The sequence below is a fragment of the Hippoglossus stenolepis genome, chromosome 2 (assembly GCF_022539355.2).
Source record: "Hippoglossus stenolepis isolate QCI-W04-F060 chromosome 2, HSTE1.2, whole genome shotgun sequence".
Classification (NCBI taxonomy): Eukaryota; Metazoa; Chordata; class Actinopteri; order Pleuronectiformes; family Pleuronectidae; genus Hippoglossus; species Hippoglossus stenolepis.
In genome coordinates this window covers 22,062,275-22,078,538 of record NC_061484.1, presented here as the reverse complement: position 1 = coordinate 22,078,538, position 16,264 = coordinate 22,062,275, and the positions used below count along the sequence as shown (strand labels likewise).

The window sequence follows — 16,264 nt, the reverse complement described above, 5'->3', positions numbered from 1 at the left end:
AGACTAAACACAAAGCATACAATTATGCAGCATTGACAGCCTATATTCAAATACAAACAAGAAAACATGTGTTAAATATGTCTAATAAGAAGAATGAAATATTTCCAATGAAAGTAACACTGTCGTGGATCATTATATGATCAACATACTATAGTTGCATAGTCGTATCAAGTTAGATCAAGCTTTAAAATAGATTTTCCACATCTGTTCTGCGGAAATGGTTGTTTATATTTCTAGCAGTGACTAGGACCCTTTTCAAAATAAGACATTACTCCGATTGTGATGATAACATGAGTTTCTAATAGAATATTCCATTCATATTCCTGTTTACTTGTCACAGAGCATAGTCCAGTTATGACTTGTGTCTTCTCTCTTATTTTGTGAGAGCTTCAAGTCATTGTTTTGTTTCCATTTTGTTTACCCTCAAACCCAGGGCATGCATAGTCAAGCAGTTGGTAACTGTCGTATGTTGATGTCCCGAATTGATGTGAAAACCTAAAAGAACTTTGTAATGCAATTAAGTTTACAAACTGCAACTAAGTTTAGATCACTCCACACGCTGTTTACACGGCTGTGTTTTATTCAGACTATTGTCTTAATCGGGTTAATATCAGAATATTGGTGTCCATGTTAACATGCCTGATTTGTTCAATCAGTATTTACAACAGAGACTCTATTTAAACTTTTTTCCCAGAGAGGTGGGCTGCAGTCACCATCTGTTTGAGCTCTACAGGCCTCGTTTGCTGCTCTACGTTCACGTTTGGTTCCTTTCAGTCATCTGCGCTCTTGTAGTCCTGCTGACAGACCTGCAAACCACACACATGGGACAGACAGGGCAGCACATTACTTTCAGCCTTTTCCCCCGTATAAAACATCTACTCACTCAAAGCAGTGACAGAGACATCAGCTCAACTGGCCTCACAGAAGGAGAGCGAGACTTTCCTCTGGTAGAATGGGCCGACCAGACTGAGTGATGGGTCAGAAGCTGATACTGGGGAGGTTGAACGCAGGTCACTGCCATATGTGGTGAACCTTCAGTGTAAGTAAGCAAGACATCGCTACTAAATGGACGTTAGTCACCAAAATCATCTGTACGATTCTTCATCAGCTAACCCTAAAACATCTGGCTACGCAGGGTATTCTTACGGAATAGACTTTTGAACGAGGGCACTAACTTTCAGGATGTTGAAACAATAAGAAATGGTGTTACTGCAGAAATGGATTAAGAGATACAAGCCTGTTAGCTTAAGCCAAAACTCTGCAATATTGCTCTGTTCTGTTGGAAGACAGCAGGGGTCGACTGTTAGCGATTAGCCTTTTGTATATCCGGGCTGAGGGCTTGTTTTTGTGGCGCAGCTGATTTTACTCTCTTATACCCTCTAGTGGTCAGAAATGACCAGCTGCAGCTTTAATTAGAATTGAAGGGTTTGTTTTCTAAATTGAACTGAGAAGTTTTCTCTGCTCTATGATGTTGATGGATTTTTCAGGGAGCCTCACATTTGCTCATACAGCTGTTATTGTCATGATCACCAAAGTGATGTTAATCCTGCAGAGGTAAACATCTGCGTGGCCGCTCAGCGCTAACAGACAAATGTCATATTAATATGAGCCAAATCACCTTTACCCCCCCCCAAACCTCATACTCACACTATGAGCTCCTTTTGAAAGTCTTTCTCTGAGGTTTGTCACTTTCATATGCCGACAGCTCTTCACACTTACAAAAACTATGTCATCGTAGCAGGCAAGTCCATTATCCTACCATGAGTATGATCACGTGAGTGTAGGGAGGTGTTTAAATTGCTTTTTGTCAAGTATTCTGGGGCCAATGTTCAGAAACAATTCCAGATATTGTGTCATTGTGCAGAATTGTCCGGGGGCTCTGCTTGTGAAATGTGTCGGAGAGCCGGGTACAGAAGATGAAAGCGTGTCCCACATTTTTTCCCACAAGACGCATAGCCAGACATGATAGCTCCCCAGCTCAGACCACCAGCTACACAAAGTCAAAGATCATTGCTGTTTACATTCACCTCTCATCCACACCGCACTCTCTGATCAGACGCCCATGGGACGCACATGATACCGTTCCCACCAGCCTCCACATCTTATTCTCACAGGAAACCCCACAGGAATTCATGTGTGAGCTGAGGTAAACCACTGCAAGGACCAGTCACTAACCACTAAGATACACTTACGCACTTGTGAATGACTGAGTGAGTGAAAACCTTAATGTCGTCTGGCCCAGCGTGGCTTCGTGTAACAGAACATGTTAGCCTAGTGCTAATCTATTCCCCCGGTGTCTCCACTGAAAGCCTTGTTGTTGGATGGGAACTAGCACGTGGAGTAAGAGGGGGTGGTTATCTGGCTAATGTCAGGCAGCGCTCACTGTAGGAGTATTGTCATGCATAAGGGCAGACATGTTTACTGTGTGCTCAGTGTTTTACGAGCTGTCCCCCCTTCTTCCCTGCCTCCCCCTCTCCCTTGTCCTTCTTTCCCTCCTCTTCTTCGTCCTCCTCTTCGGTGACGTAATGGAGGAGAGCGATGAGAGCCTGAGAAATGGGATGATGTACTGCTGCTGACACACTCACTCACTAATGTTGTCCTTCTCCCTTTTCCTGCACTCCTCCGTGCTCTCGTTTTTGCTTCTGCCAAAGTCTGCTCGGATGCTTCTTTGCAACAAATACTGATTTTGCACTCGTTCCCTCCGGAGCTCTGTGGGATGGCAATGTCGCTTGGTCGACCACTGCAGTCAAGACAGAAATGAATCGTAAATCACTTTGTTGATTCCCTAACTTTTCAACTTGTGAAACCATGTGGTTAACAGATCTGTAAACGAATAAATTCCCCCTTCATGCTAATTACGACATGTTTGCATGCAAACACACTAAATTAAGACATTTTAACACGACCAGCTAAACATCTGCCACTGTATCACTGTGACTAAATCTAGCCTGACAGAGCTCCTAGTATTTATAATTATAGTTGTCAATCAGTATTAATTTGAGCAAAAGACATTTGTAGAACTATTCAATGATAAGTTCATGTTATTATGATATAATTCTGAGATTATATCAATTCTGTATCGATGACAATTACTTACATTAACTGATCACTATATTAGATATTATGTGCATTTGATTATATCATGTGAGATTGATTATATTTTGGTAAAGTATATTGTTCTACTCATTTCTTTGGTGTATTTGCTTCTTGAGGAGAGGATGGTTACCTTTGCCTTTTCTTTTATATACACACACACACACACACACACACACACACCTTCGAATAACTCCTCCTTGAGGGCTAACTACACTGGAGCTGATCACCTCAGTCATTCATCCCCATCATCTCCACTCCACACCTTCAGACGGACGTCCAGTCCTCCAGCCAACTCTATAATCATCTGAGACAACAATGCTCCTCTCAACAGCTACACAAACACTCTCATCAGTCGTCCTGTGTTCAATCAGCTCTGACCTGTTGACTTAGCTTTAGCTCACTTCATCCCATTGTGAATGTGTCTTTTATGGCACTGGTGATGTAGTTGCTGGCTTGTTAGACTGTTTCAGAAATCAGATGGTTAGATTCTCTGCAGGGGCTTGTTAACAGTTGTTGAAATAGTGGATGAAATTGTAGTTTTCTTGGTTTAGTTGTTTTCAAGTGACCAAAAAAGTATATTAACTCCCTATAACCGGGTTTATTTTCCACTTTTGCGTATTGTTCTTTAATATTTTTGCATTATATTATTTTCCTCCTTGACTAAAAACTGAAATGACAAGACTAGAACTACAGTATTATTGCCATATGACTCGCAGCCCCATTTGCCTCACCCATTTATGTCTCAATCAGGATTGTTTACTCCATTGTCTGTGCCATAAATTGGACCACTTAGTGTGTTCTCGCAGTCTGCACCATGCCATTTGTCTGACTAAGGCCAAATCCCGCATGACATGTTTGTTTTGGGGAGATACTTTCCCAATCACTGCTCATTCGGCTTCTTCTCGCCCCATAACATGATATTCTTGCTTTTCAAGTGGGCGAGGGATAATAAGAAAGATGGGAGGAGAGAGCGACAGAGAGAGAGAGAGAGTTGACGTTAGAGTTTCAGGTTCCACTTGCCAGCGAGCGCCTCCGTTGACCCATGGCCAGAACTCTCACGGTTGTGACCCATCTAATTAGTAGAGCAGGAAGGAGGGGGGACTGAAGTAACACACAACCCATCTGGGGGTTCTCTCTCTGTGTGTGTGAATATGGGAATAAAGGAAATGGTTTGTTAGCTCCGCGGCTGCTCTAAGGCTCTCATTCCTTACATCACCCATTGCTTTTTTTTCTCTTCTCTGTTTGAGGCCCCCCTCTCTCCTGGTTGGCTACAGGCTTCCTCTGCCTGCTTCACAATGACAATCGGCTTCTCATTTACAGCGAGCTAATAAGCCCTTTAATCAGAGTGCTTGTCAACCTCAGGGCATGCAACTCCAGAGGAGTTGATCTAAAGGATCAGATGACTGGAAGAAAGAGCAGGATGGAAAAAAGGAGTAGCAAGAAGGGTGAGAGAATAAGTAGAAAGGAAAATGAAAAGGGGCTGTTGAACTTGGAGGAAGAATAGAGAATCAGAACAAGACGGATAATAGACTTGTATTGAGATGAGAAGAACAGAATGGCGTCTGCCAAGGAAGAGATTTAATAAAGTTTAATCAAATAAAATGCACAATAAGAATATGACTCAACAGAACTTGATTTAACTACTGCTCCAGCATTTAGTCCAATGTCAACATGTGACGCCGCCTCACAAGCTGAATGTGGTTTTCAGGGTGTTTTGATCAGCCTGTTCTCAAAGAGTCCTTTTAGTTTATACAGACCTGACAAGTGTTTGCTTTATTCATCCGTAATCGATACAAAGGAAAACAGCCTGCCGCTGACAACACTCTGCACACAACATGTGCATTCGATTACGCACCCACACCGTCGGGGACACACTCGCAGGCACGCGTGCACGGATGCTTGCATGGCCGTTGGCATGCAAATGAGCGGATTGATTTGTTAAGTGACATTTTAACTTCCTTACAGACAGCTCTCCATAAGTCCTTAAAAGGGTTTTTTAGGACCAGTGAGGGTTGGAGGAAAGCGTTCAGTGTCACCTCGTTAAGGCCGAAGTGAAATCCAGCTCAATCCAGACCATAAAGCTGACCGCAAAACCACCGAAATGTCACTGATAGGCCTCCGTGTGCACGCCCTGCAGACCTGTAGCACGGACGGACTTCTTGATTCCGTCCATATACAGTCTACAGGTCACTAAATGTGTGGTGAAAATAAAAAGTTGAAAAATCCCACCAGCTTTCATGCAGAAAAAGAAAGATCAGGCTGAAGATGAGCCAGAGAGTCCAGATCTGACATTTTCATTGTTTTCTCCTCGGGGGGGCTCAGACGAAGCCTTGTTTAATGTCCACCAGCTGCTTAATTGCAATCACTTGGTGTCTCCGGTCTGATGTCGCAAATGTGGATAGCATGTTTTTCAATCCTCAGACCAGAGTATATCTTTCTCTAAAGAGAAACATATTGACAGACACACAGTCAAACTGTCAATCTCTTTGAGTGTTTTTTCTTTCTTCTGCAGGCCTTAGCGTCCCATTCCACCCACAGATGTTTCAGAAAGGAAGAATTAGTGTAATCTGAAACTTCTACATTGAAAAGTGATGTTCATTGTGATGCATTTTCATTAAAACCCTCACCACAGCCTGGACAAACTGGAATATTCATCATAAATATATAGATTTAAATACTCTGTGGCTTTGATAGGGAAATGATTGTATTTATCGTCATAGGAGAATATTTCAAATGATTGTTTCCATTGGACACAAGTCACAGTGCACAACAAAGGGGAGCCCCCCCCGTGCTTCCAAGGTGTACTTTATCAAATCTGTAACAATAGAAATGTGGGATTCCAGTGACTTCTACCCCCTATCAGCATTTACATAAAGGCATGCTAAATTATTCATTAATTATCAGAGAGTCCCCTGTGGACGGGGATGACACACACACCGGCTGCTAATTGGCCCATCAATAATCCTGCCTGCTTCTCCTGAAGTGGCACCAGATCCCACCTCAGGAATCTGCTATCTGCCCCGACCTTCTGCTCGAGCGTTTCAACAGCGCGGCGCCACACGAGGAGGAGACACTTCCACACCTGCTCACCTGGCTCAGTGTTCACGGGTTATTAGAACACGCCTCTTCACTGTACTTCACAGATAATCCTGTCCCAATAAGTCACCTCAATTTACGGTTTTCTCACATGGAGTAATATTTGATTTCACCGTTTCATTGCAACTTCTACACTAGTACTAAGATTACATTATATGCTCTCATCTGTGTTTGTTCACCTTGTGTCCCATTGTGTGGTCAGTGGTTTTAAAGATAGAGATGGTAAATTCAATATTTTTGTAAAAGTAAAATGTGTAGCTGAGTCTCTCAGTACTTTCCAACTTCTATTTCCATTCTGTGATGCATATAGTCATCGCCTATGATATATTTTATTTAGTCAGAACTGGAGCAGGGGGTGATGGAGACACATTTTTTCTCTACTTTTGGGAGCCATCATGTGATCCATCTTAATTCACACTCCATGGTCTACACTCCTACCATAATAATCCATAATGACAAGGCGTAAACCTGGTTTTAATTTTTGTAATTTTTGTTCATTTGACATATAAAACAATAAAACTTCTGGTTCCACGCATCACACACACACACACACTCAATCAATCTCTCTCCCTCGTCAACATGCACGTGATTTCCATAAAGGCGGGCCTCAGGAGAGGGAGCTGCAATAACATGGCCGTCTTTGTTTCCCCCTGCTGATTGACAGTAGATTGCGGTGCACATTAAATGCCCATCAGGCCCAGCTTTAGTTTTAGAGACGGGAGCAGGGCCTGTCAAAGGTCAGTGCTAGCGCATAATGAACTGATCTCTCTCTCTCTCTCTCTCTCTCTCTCTCTCTCTCTCTCTCTCTCTCTCTCACACACACAGAACACACAGACACAGAATTGGACCCCACTCTGCCCACGACTGAAGTGAGTTTGAATAAAAAGGGTCTCCCAGGTTTATAATGTAACATTAATAAGAAAAGATCACCTTGTGACACAGGCCTTTATACACACTAACATACTGTGAACACCGATGCCAGGTGAGACGGACAGATATGAGTCTAAAGTGTCTTTCACTCCAGAGGTGTTTTGTTTTATTTGAATGCTAATGGCTAGGTTTCCATTGTTTTAGCATCACCTCACAGTTCGACCCTTAACACAAAATGTTGTAGTTACTCACACAAAGTGGAAAAGAGCAGACGAGTGTCTCTCCTCCTGCTTATTTCATCAGGTCTACAGCTCTCAGAACAGTGCTTGCATCTAAGTGGGATGTTGTCCAAAATACCAATGTGTGTAATAACCATAAATCTACAGTATACATGCGACTAGTTTTACACCTCTGACAGGAAATCCTCATACCAGACTCTCCTGTTAACTGCAGACCTGGGGATCCTTGAACTGTTTTGATAATTATGCCGTTAGTGTACCTTTGACACCATGTAGGTAGAAATACCCACATGATTTGAGTTAAAAGGAGAAGAACCAAATGATCAGATTGAAAACATTGTCTAATCACAAGCAGTTGTACAGGCACAGAATTGATGATTTGCTGCAGATGCCAAAAGTTTCATTAAAGCCCAAAACTTTAACCAAGGCCAGGAATCTCACCAGATGTATATTCACATCAAGAAGACCCCTAGTTATGCTGTTTTTGCTTGTCTATGTCGAACCAAACAAACCAGTATACCAGTGTGTGTGATTCTTAGATTGTATGACGGTCACAGTCAGAGCTCGGTTCACACAGGTTACCACACATTTCTGTATTGAGATTGGCTGAGATTAGCTACAGATTAGCAATCTAACTTCCTGAGTATTATATATATTTCTAAAGAAGTCGACAGGGATATATTGTAATAAAAACAATCAAAAAGAGAACCAATGCAGATGCAATACCCAAATATATAACAGCTGTGTCCAAAATACTTAAAATAGCTGTAAGTTAAATGAAAGGAACAAATGACAAAACTCAGTTAAGACACATTTAACCAATCTCCTGACAATAAACATAGTTTTTGGTACAAATCGTTGGTAACATAATCTACTCACTCAGCCACATTTAACTATGTTTTTGTACGTTGTTGGACCTGGATTTAATTTTAACCCCAGAAACCCATTGATTCCCAGTCTCGCAGTGTTTTCACAGTTGAGCTTCTCATCAGCTCAGATGATGGAATTTGTGACCACATCAGAAGCTCACTCGGTGCTCGAGTTGCAGTGAAAACATCCTCGTACCTCAACTGTACACAGTCTCCTCTTTATGCCCAGCGCTCTCCTCCCTGATTGAAAGTTGTAATTAAGAGAACGGGCGAGCACTCGGATGCAGAATGAGCTGTCACAAAGTCACATTTAAATGAGGGATGCGCCCCGGTCTCTGCAGTAAAAATTTAAATTATATAAATCGCCATTTAAGTGTAGCACAGGCTAATGTTTTGTCACAAATTAATGTGACACAAGGCAGCAATGACAATCAAGGGCTGCCTCATTCTAATTTGGTCGTGTTTAGAGGGCTTTTGTGAGCCGACAGCTTTACACAAATTAACACAATTGCCCGTTTTTATGAGGAAACCATAAATGTTTTTTTCCCCTCCTTTTCCGGCTAATGAGGAAAGAAAACGACCTGTACCTCAGCGTTATGGTGATGCCGAGACGTCTGCGGAAGAGCAACACGCCGCTTTTATCCGCCCGCAACCAGCAGAGAAAGGGAACAAAGACCGAAGCTGAAATGGCTCCCTGATGAACTACAGGAGTTCTCTAATGTTTCGATGCTCCCACATGATCAGATCGGGATTTACTGTGCTTTTTGCTCGTTACAGAAATCATTGGCAGATTCTGTCCCAGGAACAATTAGCAGGAAATTTCTCTGCTTTCTCCGAAGGGATTCATCTTTGAGAGGAATTAGCGATAACTGCTGTTCAGTAATGGTTTGAGGAATATGTTTGGGGAGTAGCATTTTAGTAAGAGTACGGTGTGTAAATGTTGTGCATCTGTTGACGTCTACAAAACTTCTAATCCTCCGACCCTCTCATCCATTAACAGGCTCTGGAGAGCGAGTTTGTGTCCTGCCAGCTCCACCAGTGGATCGATCTGATCTTCGGCTACAAGCAGCAGGGCCCCGAAGCCACAAGAGCCCTGAATGTTTTCTACTATCTGACCTATGAGGGCGCAGTCAACCTCAACTCCTTCAACGACCCCATGCTCAGAGAGGTGAGGCCGCAGCATCGTACAATACATGTATTTACACACACACACACATATTTTAATACGCATCGATGCACTGCTCGGCCGATGTAACTCCCTCGGCGGATCATGCTGAGTAAGGGGAAAAAAACCATATCACAGTAAGTACACTTGAGTGTTGGCGCTCTCAAATGGATGCCTCGTCCGACTCTATTATAAAAGCATCTGTCCATTCTCTGCATCTGTATTTCAGTGATTTTTCGATGCCATTAGCCGTGTTAAATCTGCTGTGGAATGGCAGGGGAGAGCTAAGCTAACAATCTCCTGGCAGGTATTGCTGAGCAAAGTCTTTCCCCCCGTGTGATACCTCTAAAAGCACTCCACCAAGTGTTCCTCTTTGACGCCTTAAAGCCTCCTCCTTGGCTTTCATTCATTATTCATCGCACTCACTTTGAACTGCCGCACACACGAGCCACGCTGGCTCGCCCCAGAGCAAACACACGGAACACAGTGCTGAAAAGAGAAACCCAGCTAGCTTGCCCACAGCCAAACTCTGCTCTGACAACTTCACCAATATGTTGTAAAAGGCTGCGAGCCAGCGGCAGAGCAACGGACGCTGCTGATGTTGCGGTGGCAACAAACGGTGCATATGTCAGTGTATGCGCTCCAGGTTTCTACGAGGGAAATTTCAGTTTATTCAAACTTGGTTTTTGCTGTCAGTGTTTTGGCCATAATTTGTATTCACTATGAAAACAGTTAATTTACCAAAATAATCGCTGGTATCTGGAAACAGTCTTGGCCCAGAAAGAAAAACTATCACACTGGTTGCAAACCTGGGGGCGGGGCCATGGCTGAAATCTGACTGGCCCCAGAAGTGCCTCTGTCCTGTTAGTTGTCTTTAAAAAACAATGAATGCCTTAAATATGCACCTTAATGAACCAAAGAATGGTTCTGGACATATAATTCCCCTCTGTGCTAATAGTGGCTCCGTTTCTTAGGTTTGTGACATCACAAACCCTGGCTATTTGTTTACTTCAGTGTTAAGGTGCAAATACTCTGAAATGGAGTTGACTGCTTATTTTGCTCAAAATAAGTCTTATCATTTTGAAGGCACAAGGGGGACATGTTAACATGTTTAAAACTTGATTTTCACTGGCGTAAGACTTAAAGATTATTGAAAAAATAACAATAACAAAAAATAGCTCTTGCAAAGTCTGTTTAATAGTCTGCCTGCTCCATTTGACATTGTTGTAGCAATATTTATTTTTTCCCTTATCTTAGCAATGAAAATGGTGATTATATGTTGTTATCACTAATAGGTAAAAGGAACAAAACAACGAAAAAACTAAACACAAGATGTAATAAACCAGAATCCTCCTTTTTGTGAAGCTCCTCATAACATGGAGGGTTAAATGGAGATGAGTCGTATCAAAAGGCTGAAATGCGTTTGGCTCCACTGTTCTGCTGCCCTTCATGCTCAGTGACTGGAGCATCACGGGCACCAGCGGTAGTTCCTTGATTTATCACCTCATTCACCCTAATTCCCATCCAGATGTGCTTTGGCCTTTAGCCACACACGCGCACACACAAACACACACACAGAGATGTACACACGCGCACAAACACACATCCACACATGCAGATTCATTACCAGGGTGCACCGGTCATTTCCACATGCAGCCTGAGTCCATTACCCACCCTGCTGGTTGACAAACACACACACACACTACTAAATTGGATCACTGGCACTCCATTGTTCCTGCCAAGCTCTTCCAGTGACCATGGGATTGATAAATCAACATATACAGGGACCATCGCAGGCAGGTGCATGTGTGATTTGAGTGGTATCAGAATAGCGCCCCCTGTCTCGCTGTCAATTACAGCAGTAATACTGATTTTGGATATGCAGGCTTCTGAAATATAAAATCTTTTAGTTAATTTAGTTTTTTTCTTAATTTTCAATGAATCCTCAATAAATCATTTTTTGAATGAATAATAATGAATAAATCTGTGTTTGTTTGACTCCCTAGAGTTGAAAAAGAGAGTTTCTTGTTTTCTCTTTCCAGTGACGCTGTGAGTCTAAATCTGCTGGTTTTCCCCATTGAAAACACTGTTCGTCTGAGAACCTTAATTAGTTAAATAAACCAAAGCAGAGTTATCCCCATGAGCTATGCCGAGGCTCTCCTTCAACAGTGTTTGTGCGGAAGGAAGCCTGCCCTGTCTGCGCACAAGGTGGAAACGCAGTTCCAGGCCTGGGCCTCGTCATCGCCGGGCACCGGGGGTGGCTGAGGGCTGCAGTGGGCTTTGGGACGGAGGGTTTGGGGTTTGAACGTGTCCCCAGAGTCCGCCATTACTGAGTGACAACCCGTTTCAGGCCTGAGCTGTGGTCTGGGCCAAGCTAGGCCACATTAGGACAGGCCTCAGGGCTGTTCAATGTCAGGGGGACGGGTCACAGACCTGTGTGTTTATGTGTGTGTCTTTGGGTCGGAAAAGCAAGTAGATTGGGGTACTGGTTGGCTGATTTTGTATTCCTGCCACGTTGTTTGGCAGCCGTTAACACCGACCTACCGCAAACAACCTCACACAGAACCCAGCTCAGACTGCAGAGATTTGTGTGGATCATACCTTGATATGTTTGTACATACACATTGTCTGTATACATGCATTCATTGGTATGTGTATACCTTTGTATATTTACGTGTGCTCATCAGCATGAATGCACTTGGCTGTGTGTTTATGTGTACGTTTCTGTTCTGGGGGAGAGTTTGGAATATCTCAGCACAGATTAGGGAACGCTGTGGAGACCGCTGCTGTGTTTTTCAAAACCATGATTACTTCCTGTCCTGCCTCCGCCGCATGTCAGAACTCTCCCCCCCTCACTCTCCAAGAGAACCGTGTGTGTGCAGATGCACTCGTGTGTGGGTACGTGCACCCCCTGTGCATGGCACGCACGGACATCTGTGTTGCTTCTCGACGTATAAAGAGAAACACGCCCTGTGTTGCCTTCCCTTACTTGTACAGGGCTTCCCTTCTTTCACATGTGATTACGGAAAATCCCACAGCCTCTTACACCAGTAACAAAACACAGAGCCCCGTCTGAATTGTATAGTGTGTGCGTAATTCGGCAGAAGACGGGAAATATACCTACGCGAGTGAACCGGCCTTGGCACCCTGCCAAAGTCACTCACCAAACACAAGACCCAGTCGTTTGTTTTCTTTGGACAAAATGCCCTTCACTTCATTTCATATTTCTTTCATCTTAAGCCGAAGATACAGATTATGCGGCTACGCTGTTTGTCAGAATACAAGGCCATCGTGCCTCTTTTTGTTCTGTCCATAGTCAATGTTGTCGGCTTGATTTGCATAAAAACTGCATGTTTTACATGGATATCTATCTTGTCAAGTAGCCGAGTAAATCAAAGAGCAGACTGGGACATCTGAGCCGAGGGCGTCGCAGCCATTTAAATGTATAGAATATAGAAAACCCTCATCAGACACGGGCCAGCGCCCCCAAAAGAGATTGGCCTTGTGGATGGCCCTTCATATAATCACCTGAGCATTGCATTGGCATACAGGGAGAGGACATGCTGACCTAGACTCAGCCACTTTCCAGCGTTCCACTGCCTCATAAATGTCAGCGCCGGACTTAATGAAGATAGGTTGAGTGGCTTTGAGGAGTCTCTTCTACACATTAGCCAAAGCAAAATGCTCCGCTCTGCAGGCAGAGGAGAGGGGAGGCACTTTGACCTTGAATCATACACTGATGTCCTTTCACTAACAAACCAACTGCTGAGAAGATGTAAATGGTTAAGAGTGTCCGTCACGATCCGTGTTGGTCGTGTGCGGAGGTGCTCTGTTCTTTAACATCCAGGGTCTTTTCTGAGGAACATTAAAATCCCGTCTCACACACACACGAGTGTTAACATGCATACGTGACAACACTGGATCCTAGAGGCATCTCTTTTCAGCCCTGACATGCATGTGTTCAGATCAACATAGGGTACTATAAATAGATTTGTCTTGACCACCACAGACAGACTAACAAGCTGCTAACAAGGAGATGATCTTAAACCTCCAATATGTTCAGCGAGTACTTTCTGTATTGCCGCACTTCTTTGCTTTTGCATAATAACACTGTTGTTTTTAAATCCATACTTTAAAATAATAAAATGCATGGTAAGCAAACTTTCTCAGATGGTCTAGGAAGTGGTGAGTTTATCTTTTTCAGTTGGAGGATTTCAGTGTATTGTTCTTCTCAGATAGATTAATGTTAGTAAAAAAAGGGGAAAATCAAGATATGTGCAAAACTTCACATAAAATCGATAAAATGGCAAGAGACTAATCGTTCTCCTCTGTGTTTTAGTTCTGCATTCACTTGTAAAACGCTCTCTTGTTGTTTGACTCCTGACCCGTCAGAAGCTCGAACAGACAGTTGAGATCTCTGCTTCTCTCGGCCTCGCGGGTCTCTGGTTAGTTTCAGACAATGGCTACAAGTCCACTTAACTTCCCAACCTTTTTTTTTTTCCTCATGGAAATACCATATGCAGGCCTCAACCATGAGCTCATTCTCACAGGCCTGGCCAAGTCGGACTCAAACGTCTCAGCCTACACACACACACACACACACACACACACACACACACACACACACACACACACACACACACACACACACACACACACACACACACACACACACACACACACACACACACACACACACACACACACACACACACACACACACACACACACACACACACACACACACACACACACACACACACACACACACACACACACACACACACACACAAGCTGTCTCTCCCACACAGCCAGTCACAGTGCACACCAACACACTGACAGCGCTGTCATAATTCTGTGTTGGCCATTTTCTCTCTGCTTGTCCCTTTTTTACAAATCAGAACTGATCTGTTTCACACGAGCCTTTTCTGTTGTTGCTTTTGTATTTTTGATTTGTTTGTATAGAAATGTCTTTTGTAGATTTATTATTTTTAAATGCTGCCTAGTTTGCTCTGCCTTGATTTATTTGGATTTTGAACTTATTTGAGATCCTTCTATAGTATTGCCGTAACAGTAAATTCAATCAAGCTGCAACAAACACACACTTATAGATATCAGTTCTCTAAATATGCCTGATCATTTTAGTCAAGATCCAGAAATGATTCCCTGGGATATAAGTTAAAATGTCAAAATAATACCCTACCTTGAATGTAACAGTTTCTTCCTTTATCTCCCATGTTCCATCCTTCCACCATGTTTGAATAAAATCTTAGTTTTTGGGTAATCCTGCTAAAAGTCAAATACTAATGAAAACATAACCTCCCTGGCGAAAGCGATTAGTTGCTTGATCAATTAGTTCATCAACACAACATTTCTTATGATCTTTTTAATGTTTATTGTTATATATCAAGCAAAAATATCCTGTTTTAGTTTCCCATCATCTAAAATGGAAGCATTTGTGTCTTCTCTGATTTTCAATGATTACTGTTACATGAGGCCATGAGAAATAGTGATGGGTATTATTTCAATTCATTTTATTTAATATAAACAGATTCATTACTTTTTTTTGGTGCCATATTAAACAACAGTACGATGTTGTGTAGATCATTGGGACACATGGCCACAGCCCTGCACTCCAGTGTGGGTGTGTTCCATCCCGTGCTCGTTGGCCTGACAGTGAGCTGTGTGATGATGTCCAGGGGCTGCTCGGCCGGCGTCTGCTCTGACGTTTATGGTCCTATACCTCTTCATTAACACCACCTAACCAGCCTACAAGCCCGCCTGTCCCAGCCCTCCTCTGGTTCTGTGTGTGTGGCTGCCGAGGATAAATTGGTGTGTGTGTGTGTGTGCGTGCAAGTGTGTCCCACAGTGAAAAAGTATGTTTACACGTGTGAGTGTATATGTGTGTGTTTGAACACAAGAGCATTTTTCATCCTCTCGCTGCATCTCTGTGTTTTCTTTGTTGTTTAAGACCAGGGTTGTTTGAATTGGTGTATAACATTTATCAGGCAATGATTTAGTCATAGGAAAAAAAAGTATGATACGATAGACTGGTCTCATGTTAGACAGATAAATTAAGTTTAGTTGTGTATTTACTCACATATAAAGTTTAGTAAAAATGTAATGAAAAAGTCTAACCTCTCTTTTCTTGTCTTGTTTTCCTCTCTCCCTTCATTTACTTCCCTCAGGCTGTGGAGTCTCAAATTAGGAGTTTTGGACAGACCCCCTGCCAGTTGCTCATCGAACCACACCCACCCAGAAGCTCAGCCATGCAAGTGGTGAGTGGCGCACACACACACACACACACGCACACGCAAAACAGATCATCTCAGAAAATAAGATGAGCTCAGAAAACACCCCCTGTACTTTTAATGTATCAGTCTGAAAATACAATGATGGATCAGTATCCCTCAGAGCTACAGTATCGACTCTGCCTGCTTAACGCTGTCTCTGACTTCTGTTCTACTCTGAAGTTGGCACCGCTTTGCTTCACATAAGTCTTAATTTTCTGGCTCATTCTCCTCACCCCCCCCCCCGTACCCCCTGTCTTTTCTCTCTCTCCCCGTCTGCAATTGTGGGAAAGAAAAGTCTCGAGGTTTTAAAGCATCTCCTCTCTCATCATTAGCGAGGTGTGTGTGAAAGGGAGAGATCACAGGCATTTGTGTGCATGTGTGTGTGTGTGTGTTAAGTGAAAAAGGTTTTGCTGGAAACCTGGGCCCGAGCCAGATTTTCCACCTGAGCTGGAAGCTGGATCAGCAAAGGAGAGCAATGAACAGCAGTCCTGAAGTGACGGCTTTTTAAGGGGCACAGAGTGCAGCCAGTGTGCCTGCCTGTGATGGACCGAGGCCCCATGAGTCCCTATTAGTGTGGTGTCCCTGTGGCGCTGACAGCTGGCTGTAGACCACCACCTAGTGCGCGCACACACACAC

General features: G+C 43.3%; 1 protein-coding gene across 8 annotated transcripts in view; it reads left to right on the top strand.

Moving 5' to 3' along the window:
• The window catches only part of lrba (LPS responsive beige-like anchor protein), a 179,560-nt gene that overhangs the window by 144,154 nt on the left and 19,142 nt on the right, over positions 1–16,264 (top strand). For all 8 annotated transcript variants that reach the window (XM_035165809.2, XM_035165866.2, XM_035165857.2 and 5 more), the window contains 2 exons: positions 9,171–9,338; positions 15,524–15,613. In XM_035165809.2, coding sequence (XP_035021700.2) covers positions 9,171–9,338; positions 15,524–15,613 — 258 coding nt within the window. The remainder of the gene's footprint in view (positions 1–9,170; positions 9,339–15,523; positions 15,614–16,264) is intronic.